Genomic DNA, 22,529 nt, shown 5'->3' with positions numbered 1-22,529 from the left:
CGACGTACTAATAATCTGACACGCAATAGTCCGACACCCTACCCCAAACCCTAACTCTAAGCGCACACGGAAGCCACGGGTGAGTCTTAAGCCCTAACCACACCAAAGGGTCAAGGCGGTTTTAGCGTTGTCCCTGCGGTCATATGTCTTGTTGCATGTTGACCCACGCTGACCCACGTTGACCCTAGTGATTCAACGCATGGAATTCATTCAATTCAATGGCCCAAACCACACCAAAGGGTCAAGACTGTTTTAGCGTTAACTCCTTGCAACTGTTTGGTGTTAGGGCTTTAAGCGGCCACGCATGTGTCTTAACCGGCCACGCATGTCGGAGCCAAGGGTGAGTCACGTATGTCGGACTGTTGGGTACGTCAGACTAACGTATGCCCCCCAGCCGCACGTAGTAGAACACAGAATGTTAGCACAGTGCATGACAACAGTGAAATCAGTCACGGCCTGTTCTTATCTTATGAACAGGAAAGGGTAAAGGCCAAAACAAATTAACAAAGGTAATGTGGGACATGGCCTCAAGTGCCTTGAACTTTAACATTCAGATTAGATATATTAGGTAAAATTCGACTCATCTCAGTTTTACGTTCCTATTATCTAATATTTATATCTGCTGTGTGTGTGTGTGTGTGTGTGTGTGTGTGTGTGTGTGTGTGTGTGTGTGTTGTTTGTTTGTTTGTTTGTTTGTTTGTTTGTTTGTTTGGTGTGCATGCGCAAGCACGCATGTGTGTTGCTGGATTGCTGCTCTACTGTTTTCATATTTACCTACCGCATGTGTTTCATACTCATGCCCATCTTTATCCGTGCACCAGTCCTCTAGTCTGTAGCATCTGTTTGGCTAGAGTCCACTCCACACCCCCTCCCACTCCTCCAGCCGTGCAGACAGTTGTTAAGACAAACATATGTGCTCAGTACTCCTCTCCTCTCCTCTCCTCTCCTCTCCTCTCCTCTCCTCTCCTCTCCTCTCCTCTCCTCTCCTCTCCTCTCCTCTCCTCTCCTCTCCTCTCCTCTCCTCTCCTCTCCTCTCCTCTCCTCTCCTCTCCTCTCCTCTCCTCTCCTCTCCTCTCTGCTCCCCTCCTCTCTAGTCTGTGTGCGTCCCTTGAGGAGACACCGCCGATGTGGATGTTATTGTTTAAAAAGAGGAGCTCCTCCTGTCTGTGTGGCAGGGCGGGGGTTAACCTCCCCCCGGGAGGCCACGTCTCCATAAATCTTTGCCCTGACTGCATGTTCCTGATCCGGCACAAGTTAGGAGAGAATCCCCCCCCCCTCCCCAATGCCGTCTGTTGGAGGGGATATGGGGGCTCTGCCTCGCTGCACTACGAGAGACCCACAAAACACTTCAGGGGATCCAGAGATAACATCAACAGTGGCCTGCAGGTCACCGTGCTCTTACTGTCTCGTGTACTGTGCGTGTCTGCGGTTCTGTGTGTATGTGGGATTTTATATGCACCCAAACTTGTATTATCCGCACCTGTGCGCGGCCGTCCGTATCTCTGCAGCGCTGTCTGTGTGAGTTCAGGCCACAGCTTGTGAACACTGACTACAGCTTGACAAAGTGAGTGCTGATAAGGAGTATCTCAGCGACACCGTCAGGCAGCTGAGCTCAGCAGCAGTCTGCTGCCCTCATGTGCTCTGGCAGCATCACAGAGACAGACACACTTCCCCATGTTGACAGACAAAGCAATTTCCACTGCTGACAACTGCTGAGTGATGACACAGTCTGATTGGAGGAGGCGTGTGAATGAACATGGTTGTCCCTCCTATTCCATAAACACAATGTGTAGTGTACCATAACATACAAATGCACTGAATGTGCATTATCTGTGCTATATGGTTTTGAATGGGACAGAATAAAATAACAGATCATCAAAAGAAATGTCATTGGAATAAACAATCAAATATAATTTAGTATATATATATATTTTTTTTTTAGTGGTGCAGCCACTCCATTGCGTAGCTATGTGTGTCTGTATGTGTACGATATATATGTACGTGTATGTGTGCGTACGTTCCGGGACCCCCCCGCCCCCGGGGACCCCCATATGGTAACTTTGTCATTTCTGGAAGTTCCGGGGACCCCCAGACGGAATTGCACCACTCGGTTCACACGGGTGTGATTTTCTGACCTCAATTGCACGAAAGAAAACCTGAACATTCAGTGGAATTTCTGTGGTCTGGGGTTTTCTGAATAATTAGGCTCAAACAAGTGCTCGGATCTGCCTGTGGACACTGACGTAAGGGTCCACAAATCCCGCCCCCTCTTCTGCCCCTCCCCTCCCCACCCCATGACCTTGATTGACAGGCAAAGCGCCATCTGTTGGCTAAAATAAGGCCTTTTTCCATTGCATCTGAAGAAGCTTTAGAACCAGAGAGAAAAACACCTGGCATGTCATACTGGAGTGAATTTGTCTGTTAAAACCTTTTAATGCACTTTTGAAGGACCATGGACATTATTGTAAAAATAATGTCATTATACCTTGAAGAATATAGAATACACTTAATACAATGATTATGAAATGGGAGTTAATATTCGAATAGGTGCTTTACCTCACCCGTGGCAGCTTTTAACACACTGTTAGCGAGAGCCGTAAGTGGGCCTGACCGGGGTTACAGTGTGTTTGGTTTACTGTGTGTGACTGAGCTGTGTGGACAGCATGGAGCACGGCAGTGGCAGAGGGGAAGGAGCCGGCCCACAGAGAGAGCACACAGCCCAGCCCCATTGTGTTTGGGTTGGCACCCCATCCAAGCGCCCTCCAATCCAAACACTGGAAAGCTGTTCACAGCCCATTACCCACATGACTGACATGGCATCCCACCACTCACAACAGGGACCGTGCTGTTATAATGCCAGGGTTTGTCGCAGAGGGTGCTGATTTCAACGTTTGATTGATATTGCTGTAAAACGGTTTCATAAGGCAGGTATTTGAAAGGGTTGAGTGGTTAAAGAGAGTCATTCAGCATTCTTTTTACAATCTAATGGAGGTGTGTGTGTTTTTACCACTCATACCTGTTTATTGACACTATAGCCATTGCCACTTATCACTGGTTACCATTAACCTTCAATTTATGGCGTTCAATAGGACGTTGTTGTAATTTTATGACATATGTTATGTAAGCACTGTGTTTGGCAGGTTTCAGCATGGACAAACAGTTAAACACTAACTCTCACATGATTTCTCTCTACATATCACATGACCCGCATGACTGGTGATTATGAATTATAGGAGGCATACATTATTTGATTGAAGATCTTCATTCAAGATCATACAGTATTACATCAGCTTGCGTTGTCTATCTGTCTGTGTCTGTGACATAACTGTTATTTCAACCTAACAAGTTCTGCTCACATTGGCATTATTGTCCCCATTATTCCTGAGAAATCAATCGCAGATCAACCCCACTAGAGGCCAGACCTCAGTCCTCAGTGCCTTCTGCTCTTGTTGGGAAAGTGGGCTCTGTGGCATTGGTTCTCATCATTAACAGGGCTTCCCTCCTGAATAGGCCTTGCCAAACTATGCAGTGTCCCGCCGAGCACAGAGATGAGGACATGGGCTTGCAGTGAAGCCTAGCGGTTCCTACTTCCTATCAATGACAACGAGCATCAATCTTTTCCCCACCCCCCCCAGCCCGGGACTCCACCATGCAGGAGTCCAGTGAGGAGGGGGGGGGGGGAGAGAAAAAGATTCAGGCTGTTGGAATTAAACAAAGGCTAGATTATACTCTCTCTGTGTCTACAGTATCTATGTATCTTAGCAAGAGAGTTTGTTTCAAACCCACTTAAACTCGCTAACAGAATAAAGCCACCAGGAGGCCGCTTTTTGCAAAACACTTTTTTTTACAGTACACACCTACAGATTTTGTCCAAACATCACGCAAATGTGTACGCAGTCTCTCTATAGCCATTCAACGAAACGGGTCTCTCAGATTGGCTAAGATTGGCTTCCAAAGTTCGCAGGAGTGCTCCATTTCAAACAAAATGCCGCAAATCATGAACACATTGTGTGATTTCCGTGAAATTTTGCATGCACATTCCCACTGACCCCCCCCCCTCCCGAGACTATATCCAAGGCTTGACAAATTCCACATCCTCGCAAGGCTCCATGATTGGAAATGGTTGACCATGCTCTGCCGGCTGACGGCCCTTATAATTAGGGTCAGATTGTAACGCCGCTCTCTTCACAGGCACGTAATATGCACACCTTCAAACTCACTTTCTTTGTGGCGTGTTTGTTCAGGTGGCGTAGTCTCGAACCATTGGGTTTTATGGTAGTGTGTCTCAATAGAATTCACAAGTTTATTAAACAGTGAAAGAGGCATATGCATATTGTTCAAGACGTGTCTTTTGAATGCTCTCTCAAAATAGAATGGAGTTGTCCCAGAGAGAGAGAGAGAGAGTGCGTGCATGTGTGCATGTCTTTGTGAATGTGCTTCAGGCCATGACATTACTGTACTTCCTTTCATCTACTAAACCTGTTGATCCCATGCCTTGGTACAGTGATGTAAATAGGTTTTCAATGTAATGAGTCCCGGGATGCAGGGTTGGTCTTTTAGATGAGTCCCAGGGACATTTTATGAGTCCCACTTCAACGACGTTAGGAGTCATATTTTGTCATTTTTACAAATTGCAGCATTTAACTCCCATTTCATTTTATATGGTTATAATGTGGTTATATTTATGTAGAAAACAGAAAAAGAAATGATTATTATATGTATGTATGTATTTGTATTATTTTTACTGTACATGCTGAGTACAGTAGTGTATCCCGTGGATGCAGAGGTAGTTGCTTTATTGCGTCCCTTAACTATAAACTGCGTTTTGGGATGCGAAATGCACCCTATTTTAATAAATGTTTGTATCTAGTACATTTTACTTGGGTTAAATTATTTTATTATCATCCATTGCGTAATCACACATCAAGCCTGCTAGATGGAACTTTAACCCAATTTAATAAACTTCAACTGCTTTTATTGAAATGTATACATTACTATAGATAGCCTATATGAGTCTTTGCGGTCCCGCAATATTTGAAGGTTACTGCACTCTCATGTATGGCCAAAGGAGCCAACGTGTCTGGTAGGTGCCAAAACGCACACGCTAGACAGGGTGGTCCGGAAAAGGGCCGGAGATCCAGTGAAACTTTACAAGCATGTTCCTTTTGAATGTTAAAATGAAGTGTAACACTGATATTAATGTAGCAAGTATCACAACACAGCAGAGGAATGTAAACTGGAGCACTGGGAGCTCAGGCTGGACTTTAACCAGCTGCAGCCCTTATACCCCTGCTGTCATAATATGCCTAGTGTCCCCCCCCCCCACCCACCAATGGCCAGCCAGGCTAATGCCTAATTTATACTCTGTCGTATGACAGTGCCCCACACTGAATATAGCCGATATACAATCTCACAACATGTCACGATGTGACGTGTCGTGAGTTTGTAGATTGTCTACGCTTTGGCACGGAACACTGCCGTACAACCAAGTACTGTAACTGGCTTAAGCATTAGCTTTTCATCAAGACTGTACTAGCAGGACCACAATGACTCCTTCTGTGGATGGAGGTGTCTGGTTACTCATCCGGGGGTTAATTTTCTGAGATAAATCACTTGTCGCGCTGATGCAGAGGCAGCTGGATGTGTGCGGAGCAAGTGCTTGAACGATTGTGTGGAAAGTTCTGTGCCTGCTGTTTTCTCTTAATGACTGTATGTATTAGTATTACTCATAGGTGATAGCCTCATGAATTTAAAGTTTTCTTTGGGCACTTGGGAGTGTGGTGATTTAAGTTGTATCTTTCTCTCTGTCTCTTACTTTCTGCGTGTGTGTGTGTGTGTGTGTGTGTGTGTGTGTGTGTGTGTGTGTGTGTGTGTGTGTGTGTGTGTGTGTGTGTGTGTGTGTGTGTGTGTGTGTGTGTGTGTGTGTGTGTGTGTGTGTGAGAGAGAGGGTGTGTGTGTGTGTGTGTGTGTGTGTGTGTGTGTGTGTGTTTTTATTTTTCAGAGGTGGCCCTCCTGTGGGCAGCCCACCAGGTACACCACAGTTCAGAGTACTTCAACCTCCCCACTGCTCTCAGACAGTCTCTCGCCCAGCAGCTTTCATCATGGGTAAGGGTTCTGCTCCAAACTGTAACGGTTGGTGTAGTTACAGGCCAAGAGGGCTTGATAGCACGACACAACACGACACTTATTAAAAAAGTGTTTACTTGCAGAGGATCAGTACAGAGGATCAGTACACACAGTGTAGTCAGTCAATCGATATGCAGAAGGAGAAGATGAAGGAAAGGTTCAGGTAAACAAAACAAAATGAAGCAGAGATTTTAAAAAAAATCACACGTGTGAAGTGAGGGGCGCTCTTATCATCATACATCATCTCATTCTGGCCAATCACAATTTGCATCCTCACTTTTCCGTCTTCACTTTTCTTCCCTCACTTTCATCTTATGTACCTTAATAATCGCTATGGGGTGATCAGCCAAAAACAAGCCAATGTTTGTGTTTACACAAACTCGGAAAGCTGGGCATAGTATAGCGCCCCTCCAAAACACAAAATTAATATAGGCAAATAATTCGGGGCCTGCAACATGACTGGGGAACACGTTCCACTTCGAATCATATTTATCTAACTGATTATTCATCTTAAAAGATAACTTCTCCAAAGCAGCCACAGTACCAAGCTGAGTGTGCTGGAGGCAAATCCTCAGACTTCCATTCCTTAACAATGATTTACCTGCCCACCATTAATGCTGTATGAATCCAGTCAGCTAGAGGTGCGGGGAGATGTTTGAATGGCGATGGATCACCCAGAATAAACAGAGCAGGTGTATAAGGGATATCCTGGTTTGTGATTTGCATTATATTCTCATGAATAGCACACCATAGAGTCTGTACCCTAGGGCACTCCCACAATACATGAATAAGTGTACCGGGGTCCTCACCACACCTCCAGCAAACCGGACTCTCTCTGAGCTTAGCCTTGAACAATCTTGTCAGAGTCCAGTAGACGCTTAAATGCTCATTGATAGGATATTGTATTTCGGTCCTTCTGATGGTACCTTCTACTTACAATGTTATTTATTGAGAATGACATTATGTAGGAAATATAGTTAAACTCCTGGCCCATTACCATTAAGTAAGGGGCTTTTAATTAACACATTGCACCTATCTCTGTATTTTAATTAGCTATGTGTTTTATTGTTCCTTTATTTTTATATTATTTAAAAACAATTATTCACTGTACAGTGGTCAATTGTGCTTCATGAATGAAGTTGGATTGGATTAACAATGATGTCCTGCTCTTCTTAGGTCTTCTATCTGCCTTTGGCTCTTGCTGTGCCTCCGTCTGTCTTCGCTGTCCACGTCCAATTCAACCTGCTCTACCAGTTCTGGATCCACACCGAGGTAAACACACAGGGTTCAATTCTATTTTCAGCGGTTTTGGGTGAAAGTCTCTCAGAAGGAGGTTATGAAAAGACTTAACGTCCAAAATATTTAGAGATGTCATGGAAGTTTATTCATGAGCACGTACTGTATGAGGTTTGTTAAAAGTGAAGCATGGCTGCTTGTTGTAGGCCTATGTTCCCCTGGGGGAAACATTAACCTCAAAAACACATTTCCTGATTGCAGCAGTCCCAAGAGAAAGTTGTGGCTTGCCAAAACAAGTCTTTCAACAGCAGCTATTAAAGAGCAACAAATAAAGTACACTTTTAATAAAAAGAAAACCATAGAACATGGAAACAATATTGACCATGACAAGCAACATTTTTTATTTTATAATAATAATAATGATAATAATAATTAATATTAACGTGGTTTTCACACACACTCCCTGGATGCCAAAGATGAACCTCTGCCCCAAATTTTCCAGAACGGCCTGTTATAGCGCCACCATGTAACCCATTTTTCACCCCTGTGTCAATTATCTAATGTGATCCTGGGCTCTACACACCCTCCGCCAACCTGGGGAGAGCAACGTACTTGAACTCATGCTTCCTTTTTTACTCCTCCAGATTCTGTCCAAAAATCCCGCAAATCGTTACACTATAGTCATGTGTTTAAGACGGATCTGTCCGATATTTCATATTCCATCCTAATTGGCTAACATTGGCTTTCAAAGTTTGCAGGATTGGCCTGTTTTGAACAAAAAGCCTCAAATCATGAACGCAGCGTGCAATTTATGTGAAATCTTTCACAGACTTTCCTACTGAGGAATATATCCCACCCTTTTCACATTGGCCTGTTATAGCACCACCAACAGGTGGATTTTTGCAAAACACATTTTTGGAACAAAATGCTTCAAATCATCCAAGGCGTAAGAAGAAATGGCACCCTTTTCACATTGGCCTATTATAGCGCCACCAGGAGGCTACAACCTGATCTGCCCTGGTGGAGACCTGTGCCCCGAGGCGAGGGCACTTTATCTAATTATTATTATTATTATTATTATTTTTGCGACCGAAGGTAGTAGTTAACTTTGGAATCGCGCATTTCCCTTCAGTTTGTGTGTTGTTGGGTACGTGACATCATCAGGGATGGAGCATGTGACATCACGTGACATCATCAGGGATGGAGATCCCTGATGTCATCAATATTAAGCCCATATGGCGATCCCTGATGTCATCAATATTAAGCCCATATGGCGATCCCTGATGTCATCAATATTGGCCAGCAACTCTACATCTGACCTCAAACCCTTAAAGCTCCATATATGGAGCTGACCTGTTCTGACATTCCATATGTTGATCCTTCCCCATCCATCCTTCCTCTTCGATGTCTCCCTTTTGACTTACTTACTTACTTACTTACTTACTAACACTACATTTCAACATGTTATGTGATCTGCTATGTTTGGTATGTTGCCCCCAGAATAGACATACAACAATCAACTATTATATAGGCTAGTATTTATGCTGCATGAATTATATATTTCCATATATATTTTTTGTGTGTAGTCAAAAGGATATTGTGGCTGAGCATAAATTGGGCTTTAGTCTAGCTATCTCACTCTCCTCCCTGTGTTATTGTACGGACTACTAAAGCTGGCCTTTATAGACCCAAGGCTGCAATGGAACCTGTATTTAATAAAAAATAATGAGATTTTATGAAATATTCCAAACAGAAGCACAACCCTTTAAAGTGACTGGGAGTATCACTTTTACAATCCCCTGGATCGTTAGTGGAAATGAAGGGATTTGGAACACCTTCCATCTTTTAGTATGCTATTAGCGAAAACAGTCATAACAGTCACAATTTTTTGAAGGGATGTAATTTATGCCTCCTTTATGGACTTTTTTTTGATGTCATGTAATTTATTGGCACACCAGTCCCACACCGTTCCAGCCACAGAGGCTGGAGTGAAGTGGTGGAGACCTTTTTCATTCAAGATAAAACTCTCAGAGCTCACTTGCCAGACGCAGTCATTACATGGAAATAATGACTCACTGAGAAATTCTGTCCAGCCGTGCACATTTCCCCAGATTGAGAGGTCTGTCTTGTCGACTCGAAACATCAAAATCTCTGTAAAAGTCACACCCAAAGGGAAACCTGATCTGTCTGAAATATAGGCTCCATGTGATGAGATCTCTAGCGACTCTGAGTGTGTGTGTGTGTGTGTGTGTGTGTGTGTGTGTGTGTGTGTGTGTGTGTGTGTGTGTGTGTGTGTGTGTGTGTGTGTGTGTGTGTGTGTGTGTGTGTGTGTGTGTGTGCGCGTGTGCGTGCGTGCGTGCGTGCGTGTTTGTCTATGTGATTTACCACTCAAGTATTTTTGTCTTTAGTTGAACTATGCTATATGACTATATCCAAGACCAAAATGCACTCGGAATTCGCTCAGTTGCATATACGTAGGTGCCCTCCTACATACTGCAGGATGGCACACATATTTGTAAGACCATGAATGTGTGTGTTTTGCAGAAGAATGTAAATTGCAGTAACCATTATCAGCAGAATTAACGTGCCTCTGGTTTGGCACCTTTCCTCCTCCGTCTGTTTGCTGTGCTTCCAGACGTTTATTGTTCTTTCCGATGAGAAACTTGGCCACCTCACTTAGTCCATGGCTCATGGAGCTTAGGACCTGGACAGCTCATTTAATAAGAAACCACTTGAGCAAAACAAAAGAGATAATATTGTCTGAAAGTATGTTCTTACTGTAGGTATCACTTATAAAAATTGAAAGGGGTGCATTACCACGGTGTTTATTATCATTTATCAATGTGCATTTGTACCTAGAAAATGGTAAGAAATGTCTACAAATTGGCTTTCACTGGGAAAAGTCCACACTTAAAGAAGTGCAGTGTATCCGGGCACTCCAACAAACAATTTGTTTGTGAATGGGAAGCCAGCAGGATTTTATCCTTGTCACTGCACTAACAACTCCTACTGGTTGGCCAGGGCCCCTGTCCATAGTAGAGGGGGGAGATACTGTGAGTGTCCTCTCACATTACGCTGCCATTGAAATTCCTCACTGTCAGGTGAAAAGAAGCACCGTGAGGAATCGTGTATTGGAGGAGGCATGCGGTCGTTTCCTCCTCCCCAAGCTCACAGTGGAGGTTGACAGCTACAGGGATCACAGTACACAGGGGGAATTAGCAATGATTTAATTGGGGGGAACATTTTAAACAAATAAATACAAAATAAATGAATAAATACTGTAGCAGTCCAGGGCAGGGTATATTTCATGTTGAATATTTAATGCTGTGTTCTTCAAAGTGGGGTCCAGGGACCCTCAAGGTTCCTTTTGAATGGTCCCGGATCTGTAATTTAGCAAATGGTGCAAGTTTGAGAACCAGTGATTTACAGTAGTTTGTGTGTTGGACGCAGGTCATCGGAAACATAGGTCCTCTGGAGTTCATCCTCAACACCCCCAGTCACCACAGAGTACACCATGGTGAGATACGTTCTAATTCACTCAATGTCTTTCCATATAAGTACGTTCATTTGCAGGCATTTTGACCGCAAATTAATGTTAATTAATTGATTAATTGATTGATTAATTGATTGATTAATTGATTGATTAATTGATTGATTAATTAAAACATTACATTACAGGGAGGAACCTTTATTGCATTGACAAGAACTACGGGGGAGCTCTGATCATATGGGACAGATTGTTTGGTAAGAATGATAATAAATTATAGTATTAGTAGTATACATCAATAAGGTTATGGTGTCCTGTTAGAAAATGCAGATATGCATGTATGTATGTGTGCATGTGTATATAGATATATTTATTTAATTTTTATTTTCCTCCAGACTGTTTTTCCGACTATCCTTGGTATTGTGGGTGGGGGGAGGGTGGGATAGGGGATTGAGTTTTATTTTTATATTTTATATATCTGTTTAATACTTAGGGCCCCTGGGCTTGTTACAAAAAAACCTGAATAAAAAGATTTTGAAAAGAAAGAAAATGCAGATAATGCACATGCAAATGCTCTGTAAGTCTTCTGCAAATGTAATCATAAACATGCCTGTTTTATTTTAGAGTTAAAGCATTGTGTTTCATGCCAATATCCATTATCCGCCAGGTTTGCTCACACTATACCACTGTCTCCTCAGGTACCTTTGCTCCAGAGACAGACAAAGTGGTGTATGGCTTGGTGTTTCCCATCAGAACCTTTGAACCTTTACATGTTCAGGTTAGTTCCCCAACTTCCCACGATGGTGACATCACTGCCACTGGGCCACTTGGTCAAGCAGCTAGCCTCCATCCCTCTGTACCATACTGAGTGTAAACACCTGTGAGAGCAGCGATAGATGAGGCGTGAGCTCATATTTCCCCTGCTGGCGGACTAACCATTTTGTAACCATAACATTATTACGCTACTTTAAACAAACTGCCCAGCTGAGGTTAAGGAGGCCAATAAAATGAAATGCCAGGAGGTAGATGTTTGATTATTTTCACTGCCCTCACCCTTGGCACGGTACGGTATGAGCAATGTCCCCCTACCCACGAACGCCAAAAACATTTCCACTCAGGGTTAATTTAGGCAACAATCATTAACATTGATATGAGATGAGAAATGCAGCATTGTGTTGCGTCGCACTCAGGTTTTTAATCTGTTCATAGAAACATTTCAGTTTTTACATCCCATAGACAAAAATGGAGCATTTCAAATGTTTTTTCACATAATGTTGAAAAAAGAGCTGAACACCATCAATTTGTATGAAGTCAGATACTACACTATACTTTATTGTTGATGTCTAAATAAATACTTTTCATATTTTCATTTTCAGTTCGCCTACTATCGCTATCTGTGGAAGAAATCCCGTACATTTAAGACAATCATCCATAAGCTGTCAACCTTCCTCAAGGGGCCAAGCTGGTCACCTGGTAAACAGCGACTGGGAGATCACAAAGAGGTTCCCAAAGTAAGTAAAACTTGCCTGTGACAGGTCAGCTTGTAGATTTCTTATGTTTGGTGCATGTCACTAACACGAAACTAAGTGTACTGTAAATCTTAAAACCACTTTCTCTGGTCTTGTGTATTTCAGTATAAGAACCGCCAACCTATTATTTTGACGCATTCAAATCACAACCCAAATGACTCAGCGGTTTCACATATTCTACCATTTTTACAAGGACCCACCATGACAAATAAATCTGGTGAGCCTTTGTAGAGGGAACACAATATGCTCTTTTTCACCCGACTTTAAATGGACAGACTTTGGTCTGTGGGATCAAAAAGGCGTGTGTGTGACTGTGTGTGACTGTGTGTGTGTGTGTGTGTGTGTGTGTGTGTGTGTGTGTGTGTGTGTGTGTGTGTGTGTGTGTGTGTGAGCGCGCAACTGTGCGTGACTGTGTGTGCGCGACTGTGCATGAATGTGTGTGTGTGTGCGTGCGTGTGTTTATGTATGCACTGGTGTGACTGTGTATCTTCTCAAGTGCATGTGTATGTGCTGGTGTGGCTGCTTGTGCATGTGTATATTCTGTGTGAGCAGAGTGAAATATAGGCTCTAAATGAGCACCCCAGTGGTTAGCTTTGAAATAGCACTGATGGTGGCACATGTAGCTACTACACACACACGCACGCACACACACACACGCACACACACACACACACACACACACACACACACACACACACACACACACACACACACACACACACACACACACACACACACACACACACACACGTTCTCCCCTTCGCGTTTACAATTAAATTTGCCCCTTAAACTCAGTGTGGTGATTCTGAGCATGTGGGGGAGCTGGAATCTAATTGAAATATCTTGAAAGACTTGCCATTGTAGTCCAAGAGAAGGCGTGTGTTGATATCTGTTGATGAAAGAATGAAAGAAAAGTGAGAGGAGTGAAAGGGTAAGTAAAGGGAAACAGGGTTGAATGTGTTTCAGCTTTTGAGACTAAGCAGAGCTGTGTGCTGGAATGCCCACAGGGTTTGGGTTATGTGGGGAACCCCACATGTGGTTTAGTAACCCAGGATCCTGGGAAAGACCCTGAAGGAAAAACCAAGGATCCCTCATATGTATCATGTTGATTTGTTTATTTATTAATGCATTGCTGATTGATAATGATTGATAGTGTTACATGTTTGTAATATGTTTTCAGGGCATCATGCATATGGACATGGCATTGAGAGTGTGTGCATATCATGGGTAACAGGGTAGTTCTGTGGTGTATACAGACAAAGGGGGAAGAAGCCAAAAGTTACAGGTTAAGGTCACAAGTCCGTTATAGAGTCCATGATGCTGGAAGCATATTTATTATTGATCAACTAAATGCTGAATATTTACAAAGATTATATTTTAGTTTGTATTTTATTAATCATGCCATTTTCAGTTTTGTGACCACGGTATATTGTATTACTCAAACATGAATCAACAAATTCCTGAATAGAAATCTGTACTGCTTTTTCCCTGTTCAGGTGACCGGAAAGGAGATCCCCCATGAGTCCAGCTGGCCAGTGACTTTACAGATCTACGTTGTTGTACATTTCTTTCTGGTGCTGGGGATGTACAATGATCTGTTTGAGACCAAAGCGGTACGTACATTACAGTGTCTGGCACAGTACACTAGGTCTAGGAGAACGACAGCAGTCATTTTTGTCAAATTAGAGTCTCACAATTATGTCCTTTGTCCGCTAATAACTAGCATACAAATTTAGTACACCTTTTCTTTTTGTTGCGGGGGCTTATGCCTTTCACACATTTGTTTGTCTCAATCATGATGGCACATTTAAGTGCCATTTTGGTTGTGGCTGGTCCATGGTCAGGCTGAGTCCTACTTTTACCCAGTAGGAAAAAAGTAGCTCTTTCTAACATCCTGACAGAATGACTGATTGGCATTCCTTTTTAGAACAACTTTTGTCTATTATTTTCCATTCTGTGAGCCAAAAGACCCCCTTTCTCCCTCTCAAAGAAAAAAAGGTCTTTTCAACAGTTATCTTTGGAAGCCTTGCTTCCCTAGGCATAGTTTTGGTTAGCCAAGAAAGTACTGTCCCACCCAGCCTCTTCAAACTCCCAAATAAAATGGCCTGTCTTCTTCTACCTCTGTGGTGATCCCACAGTTGTCCGTGGTTGAGGGTTCCCCCTCCTTCATAGTGAATGAAACAGCAGCAACAGCTGGTGGTCCAACAACGAACACAAACGCCCTAATTGTCGAGTCAACCATTTCCCAACCCAAATAGCCTTCAGGATGCAGCAATCAGGACTTGGAGGGGAAAATAACAAAGTGAGCCGCCTGGCCCGACAATAAATCATGTCACCGTATGTATTTATATCCACATGTTCGCTAGCCACTTATTTAGTCTGACAATTGATGATACACTGCGGACAATTTATGGGCTTAGCGCTAATTCGAAGCCATGAAAACATTTCTATTTCAAACAAGTGGAGCTACACTGCAATTACATCATTGGAAAGCCAATGTGTACATTTTATTATACTGTAGGTCGGATGAACAGTAACTATTGAAGACAGAGGAGGAAATTGTCCAAGTGGAGACTACTCAGCCTAGCAAAACTTTGCTTCTTCATAGACATCGTCATAACAATGACTCTGATAATGGTCCAAATAAAAAAATATAATCTGCCAAGCCTTGAGGGACTCAAGAAACAATAACACGATCAATCTATTTCTTTGGTCACCACACCACCACCAGATGTTAACTTTCATCTCTGCTCACTGCTGTTATTGCTGCAATTTGATACGCCGCCAAAATTAAAAATTATCACGCTGCATGAAAGAAGCATGAAAACGTTTCCCTTCCATTTCTTTTAGCATGTGAATATTACTTGTTTCCACCTGATGACAGCAAATGAATTTTGAAAGATTTTCTCTAAAGGATTTCTGTGAGCGTCTGGGGTCTGTTCCCTTGGGGTAGCAGATAGTCAAACTAAAGATCATGTGACAAAACACACTGCCTGGCCTACTGTGCCCCTAGGGTTAGAAGACATGGATAGGTTCACATAACCCTTGATGCTAAAATAATTCCTCCAGTCATTATACCTCTGGCTAAAAATAATTGTATCTATAGCCTTTGAACTTTAATGTCACTTAACTGCTGAACAGTCAACTGTAATGAATTTTTATGGTTTAGGGTGACTTGTGTCCCCTCTGTAATGGAAACAGTCTGACAGCCGGACGAAACTGTCTTATTGAGTCACAGAACCATAACCATACCAGCTCACTTCATTCCCATGTGTGGGCTCAAAGAAAATGATTCATTTGAGGCTCGTGGATTACAATTCTTGGATAAGCATGAAGGAATACTACTTAATCACATCCTGTTGATAGGCAGATGCTTTATTTACTATATTTGGCTTGCTGCGTGTGTAGTACTAGAGCAATATGCTGTCAGTTGGGTTTGGTTTGACTTGAGGGTCTTTATTGAGTGCAGAAGAGATGTAAACCGAAGTTGACAGACCACGGCGTCCTCAGGAGAGACCAAACATTCAGCTCTTGCCTTCAGCCAAGACCTTAGACTGGACATGGATGGAATATGGATTGCATTGTACATCAGATGCAGCATTCATCACCATACATGCACGCACGCACATGCACACTGTGTTTGTGTGTGTCTCTGTCTGTGTCCGTGTCTGTGTTTTTGTCTGTGTCTGGGTGTACTATTAGTGTTTATGGACTGACGTTTCTTTCTTCTTATGTGTGAGAAAGATAGTGTGTGTTTGTTAGTGTGCACACACTGACCGCAAACAGCTGATAGGTGTGTGAATATGCATGGGACCATCGTTCTCACGTTGATTGCCTTGGCTCTGTTCAAGGCTATTCAAACTGCAGTCTCTTCCACTGCGGTCAAATCCCTTGTCAAGACGCATCTGAAATGATTAGTGCTCCAATGTAAACTGGGCTTTTCAGTGTAAAGAAAGAGATATAGTGCAATACCACGGGACATGTGCCAATATGGTCATGCTGAAGGTCAGGCTTATTTGCGTTGGCATTTTCGAGCATGTTCGAAACAAAACTGTGGTTTATGGCTTCTCTCCCAGTGGGCTCTCCTGAAATTGTAACTTAACCAACCATGATATTGATTTAAGGTTTACATTATAATGTATTTTCTCCCCTTAGCCGTTTCTCATGCTGTGCAAACGTGTCTTTTTTCATAGATGCTGTCCCAAGTTACCATCCTGGCGATGATTGGCTACATCCTGCTCACTCTCACCTCCATGGGGTTCATTATTGACCAGAGGTATACCGTCATTATTAATTAACCTATATTTGTATTTTTAAATTCAAATATTAGGAAAGCAGAGCAAATCGTGAGGGAAGGTAGTTGTGGTAAATACTGGTGTGGTACAACACAACACTGGACACTGTAATTATTGTACCATTTACTGTGTGTAGCCCCAGAATTGACCTGCTGATGCATTATCTCACTCCTGTCACTCGCCATGAAGTAGCAGGGGTTAAATCTATTTGAACTCAATCAGCTCTGCAAATTGAAATGGTTTCCATTTAATAATGGATTATTCAGATTAAACTGTTACTGTTAAAGTGTCCTTGGAATGAATGTCAGGAGATGAATGAAGAGGATTGAGCTGAAATGTTCACTGAGTGCAGTGATGGAAGATGTAAATTTTTCAGTTTTTTTAGTATGAAAGTATTGGCACCAGAATATACTTACCAAAAGTGTAGCCAAGTGTAGTCCAACTCACACAGCTCACAGAGCTTGAGCTTTTAGATCATATATATATTTGTTAAAGAAATTAAATATAAATTATGGATTAAGTGGTTAATGTATGATATGAGATGATATATGACATGATATTGATATAGTAGTACTTTGTTTGTACAAAAACTTGTCTTGCGACCCAGCGGCCTTGTATGCAACACATATACTGCACACACATTTTAACATAGAGAACAGGAATTAAAACATTTCATACATAAAATAAAAACATAAAGGCAAGAGCAATGTCCACAGCTCAGTCTAGTCTGGGCCAAACTCCTGATTAAGCCTCAAAGTCGACTGATGGACAAAGGACCCTTCAGTCTGACCTTATTGCATGCTGGAACACTACTCTACTGTATACGTTCCATACAAAACATGGCTAGTATTTGAGGTTATATTCCTTGCTATTATAAATGGATGTATAGTCTCTAAAGTGGTTGTCCAACAATCTTTGAACAAATATTGATCAGTTGTTGCAGCAACTGTACGGCTACAGACAAACATCATACCAGGTGGGTGGTACTACAGTACTGTAGATGTAGAACACTCATAATAACAGAAGTGAAAAACAAAAGAAGAATCTGTCTACTAGAACCAAAATAAATACATTCTCTGCTTTGTTTTCTTACACACTGATTCAATCTGAACTTTCCACAACAAAAGATGGCCTATTACTACTACGTATGTTATGTAATAAGGATACAAATCTACAAAGAAACTAGTAACTAATGTTTTCAAATAATTGTGTAATTATTGTGTACTAATAGTGTAGTAAAATGCAATGTATTTGCTCTGAGATATAGTTGAGTAGAAATATAAAGTATTGAAAAATAAAAGTAACTCAAAATCGTACCTAAGTAGTAAGTACGGTACTGGAGTAAAATATACTACCAGAGACTGTGGGAAGGACATCTGAAACAGAGGAGAGACTGTAGGATGATGTGACATGTTATAAATGTGATTTCTTTTGCCATTTTATGTTTTTTTCTTTTTTGAGTAATTTTTATGTTATGTTGTTTTGCTTTGGGTTTTGTTTCTTTTTCTTGGGGTATGTTTGTTGTCTTGTACTACTGATTGAATGTTGACCGGGTTATGTGTTCCAGGCCAACGGCAGCCATCTTTGAGATGATGCGGTGTGTTGTCATGGTGATGATGCAGCGCTACGGTTACATGAAGCCCCTCCTACCATCACTGGCTGTGCCGATAGAGGTATGAGAGAATCCACTGGGAAGTATATAACATAAAACATACAGCAATATGGCACATGGCGGATGCTTTTATTCAAAGGACCATGAGTGCATACATTTCGTTTTTCCAGATTACATTTGGTGACTTTGCATTATTATTTTGCAGATCGCTTCTCAGGTTGCGAACTTCAGCATACATTTATATAGGGCTTAAGTGCTTAAAGAGGATTATGCTGTACTTACAGTACATTTTCATAGGAAAGAAAAACGACATAAATTTGTTGCCAGTAAAAGTATACCAGTGTGTCAGTTATTAACTCACTAGTATCCCAGGTCTTCAACTGCAGCGTATATTTAATATGTGTTATTTACATATTTAGGAAGGTATTTACAGTAGGAGGTACTGAACGTTTAGGAGGGGGTGCGCACGTGTAAGTGCACACCGCAAAATGCGTGTGCACACACCTCGTGCTCGCACATTTGTGCATTTTCACACGGAAAACTTTACAAGTTCTCTTTCTTCACCATCACTGTTCAGTTCTTGCTGATGAGACAAATAATTACAGAAGAATAATGATGAGAGAGCTCTATCCAGTTCCATGTATGGTACACAAATACATATGGCTGAGATTTTACTTCTTTATTTCTTGTTCTCAGTTCTCTGTTTGCTGGAAAGTTCTAGTCATATGATTTGTGGTTTGCCACCAAGTTCCCTTTATTCACTATCACGGCATATAGTTGTACAATATGTATTTTGTGTCATGCCGTCTGTTCCCAAACTAATTTAACTGATGTCTTGTCTCATTAGTAGTAGCTTAATAAACAGGTCAATCCTGTGTTAATTCACTCTATCCCACTCATTTGTTAGTTTCAAGAGTAGTAGTGGTTTCCGTTAAGGTGAACAAGTATTCAATGTTGATGAGAAAGTCTTAGATTCTAAGACTTTCGCATGTCGCATGTGCGCATGTTCTAAGACTTAGAACATGCGCACCGGTAGGTGGTGTGATGTAAGGAATTATGCCAGTGGAACAATGAAAGAGCAACAATGAAAGGCAGCTATTAGCAAACATTACTTCTAGCTGTCTGTCTTGTCTTGCATCCTCACCTGACATTAATGAGCATGTCATCCCGACACTTCACCAGTCACCAAAATAATTCAAACTAATTATTTAAATATTTTGATATATTGTAGACATTATAACCAACATAAATAAATGTCACAGACATGGACAAGTCTTGTACGGACATGTTGATGACCCCTGGAACAAACAAACACATGCAATTAAACAGAATTAGGCGCCGAGTGATACATACAGCATATTTATTAGGCATAGTAACAGAAATCTGTTTTGAACATATACATAAAATGATTTATTTGGGGGCTGTGCCTGGCAGGTAGAAGGAGGCTTCTACCTGCCAGTTCATGACAGCTTTCTCACTCTCACTTTGCCACTACTTAGTGTACTGTATATGATTGTTTTACACATGCAGGCTTTCATTTTCTTCTTTTTTTAAGATGAAAACTGAATTCATGAATTTACCAAATTTTGGTTCAGTGACATTGATGTAAAATGTTTTATGTAGAGTAGCCATAATTGCCACATGCTGTTGTACCCTAGTGGCTCACCTCCAGTGAGGAGCCCCCACCAGAAGGACGTAGTGCCTCCAGCCTACTCCTCATTATTCACCCCTGATGTACAGTACATGTGCGTCTACATGCAAAAACGTGTTTACAGTTGTAGTGTGGGTGTGAAGCCTGTTGGGGTCTCCCTTGAAGACAGCGGCGCTGTGTCTCCCAGCAGGGAGTGAGTTAGAGCTCAGGTAGAAGACTGTGGAGATGATGAGAGGTGGCTGGTACGGTGGCTAAAACCTAAAACTTGTATTCATTTCAATATTAGGTTAATTCCAAAAATAAACTTTTCATAAAGCACGTTTCAAGACAGCTGTAACACATTTACATCATGAAAAATAATTACAACGTAGCCTACGAATTTATAGTATAAATGAAAAGAATAAGAAATTCCAAAGTAAAAGGTGTTCATGGTCAAAGTGGCCTCATTAGCAGTGGGGAAACTATAATACTAGTGTATAGAACCGTATGTGTCTATGTATGTATGTGCATGTGGTGTGCAAGAGTGAGTGGGCTCTAGGTCGTGTGATGTATGGGACCAGATGCACAGCCCAATTGACCATAAAATTGCCGTGCCTTTCTGGCACTCACAGCTGAGCTGTAGATCGCGTCTCGGCGGCTGACCTCTCATTATGTGCCCTCCTCCCACCCAACCACTTTCTCCCCCCCCCTCCCTCTTTCTTACTCCCCCCCCCCCCCCCCCCCCTCTCTCTCTCTCCCTCCTTTCGTCCCCGCCTTTGCCATCTCAGTCAGTGTGAATGAATGCAACACATACTTCTGGAAGCAATTAATGCTGTCTGCTGCTAACTAGCGCTGGCTGATGAGATTTGCGCGTGAACGCTGAATCGCTCCTTTTATTGTCCCTACTCCACATCTGCAGCACTCAGGTGTTTTTTTGTTTATCGTTTCAAGCATTATTGCATCATGCTTGAAAAAAATGCATATCCAGTCTTGATTCATGCAGCACGTGCCACATGGCTGTTTCACTGACAGCATTGTCTCATGTACCCATTTCCTTGAATATATCATTAGGCTTCATTTCAAGTCATGGTATATCAGCCTGAGTTGAATAAATGTCACCCATGCAGGTGGGGCTCATTGAAACCTCTAACGATTTTCATAAAATGGTTCCTGACGTATTCGCCCCTTTTGCTCTCTACTATGGCAATGTGCAGAATAGGGGGGAAATCCCCAAACCTGAGTGTACATTAATGATATATGGTCCTGACGTGTGAGGTGAACGGCCAACTTTTTGTTGCAGAGCGGGACCTGTTTTGAAGTCGTGCCAATCAATTAACAGTGACTTGAAATGGAGGGGGTGAAATACACATTTAATTGTATTCAGGCCCAAGCGACTGTATGTAGGGAGAGACTACAGAAAAATGACTAGGAAAAAAAGGAGGTTGGTTTGTGGTCCTTAAAAGCCAGCGGTGTGATATACAGCACCCTTAAAGCTCACAGCGGTATTTATAGTGGCTCTGGAGATTTCCCTTGTAAAGCTGAAGGCTTGACCTGCAAACCAGGGCTGCCTCTTGCTCCCAGCCACCACACTCACCCACCCACGCCCAGCGTCTGTGTGGCAGACATGGAAGGCCATGGTGGTTCAGACGGGATGATGCTGGTGCTAGTGTGTGTAATTTTAAAAGCTGGGTAGAGGACAGGGTGGGTGGTGGGTGTTTTCTTTCTTTCTTTTTTGTTCTTGTGTGCACGCACGTCTGTGCTTGGGGACAGTATGCTTAAGTGTAGTGGAGGAGTAAGTAGGACTGGGCAAATAACAGAAAATACTGTACATCAAAAACCAATATTTAGATCCAATAACGCACCAAAACGAATCGACACAGAAAATTCAAATTGATTTTAAATTGATCATTTATTCTGATTACCCACTATTATATACAAAACGTCACGCTTTAGATCTGCTAAACTAGTGGTTCTGCCACTACACGGCTGAGTCATATTGACATACCTATTATTTGTTTATGGTTATGTCTGAGATCTTCATGTGGAGCTGACTATCATCACCTGGATCTCCATATATGAGGATCATGACACAGACCTCATCAAACCCCAGATAGCCATGCATGGTTGACGTACTAGATCTGCATATATGAGCCGGCCAGCAACTCTACATCTGACCTCGCTGACACCAGATTAATAGATTACCTGCTTCTCAACTGTGCCCTAAGAAGCCCAACCTCGGCCTTTAGGGCAAGGTCGCTTCTCGCCCTCAGGCGTCTTACTGGTAGTTATGTCTGAGTCAGAGTGACATATGTCGTAATCGAGAAAAAGTTTGAAATAATTGTGATACTGATTTGAAGTCATATCGCCCAGCCGTAGGAGTAAGTGTGCATGAATTAGGTGGTTTATGTGTAGCTTATTTGTGCATGCAATCTTTGCATCCATTCACACATTTGTGAAAGTACATACAGTGCATGCTGTTTATATGTTGATAGGCATTGTGATTTTGTGTGTTGTGTACAGTATGTGTATTTACTATTTATATGTTGTGAGCATCAGAGAGGACAGGTTGTTGTTTAACTGCTTAACTTTCAGGACTTAACGTAACTTAACTTAA

The 22,529-nt window shown here is 42.2% G+C and overlaps 1 protein-coding gene across 1 annotated transcript in view; it reads left to right on the top strand.

Annotated features, from left to right (window-relative positions):
* agmo (alkylglycerol monooxygenase) overlaps positions 1 to 22,529 on the top strand; it is a 47,657-nt gene that overhangs the window by 11,597 nt on the left and 13,531 nt on the right. The window contains exons 4-12 of the mRNA XM_083760477.1: positions 6,002 to 6,105; positions 7,303 to 7,398; positions 10,813 to 10,879; positions 11,041 to 11,106; positions 11,548 to 11,627; positions 12,226 to 12,360; positions 13,875 to 13,991; positions 16,572 to 16,654; positions 18,241 to 18,346. Of these exons, the coding sequence (XP_083616603.1) occupies positions 6,002 to 6,105; positions 7,303 to 7,398; positions 10,813 to 10,879; positions 11,041 to 11,106; positions 11,548 to 11,627; positions 12,226 to 12,360; positions 13,875 to 13,991; positions 16,572 to 16,654; positions 18,241 to 18,346 (854 nt within the window). The remainder of the gene's footprint in view (positions 1 to 6,001; positions 6,106 to 7,302; positions 7,399 to 10,812; positions 10,880 to 11,040; positions 11,107 to 11,547; positions 11,628 to 12,225; positions 12,361 to 13,874; positions 13,992 to 16,571; positions 16,655 to 18,240; positions 18,347 to 22,529) is intronic.

The sequence above is a fragment of the Protomyctophum parallelum genome (assembly GCF_964188405.1).
Source record: "Protomyctophum parallelum genome assembly, chromosome: 3".
In the NCBI taxonomy this organism is placed as follows: Eukaryota; Metazoa; Chordata; class Actinopteri; order Myctophiformes; family Myctophidae; genus Protomyctophum; species Protomyctophum parallelum.
This window is presented reverse-complemented; position numbering and strand designations above follow the sequence as displayed.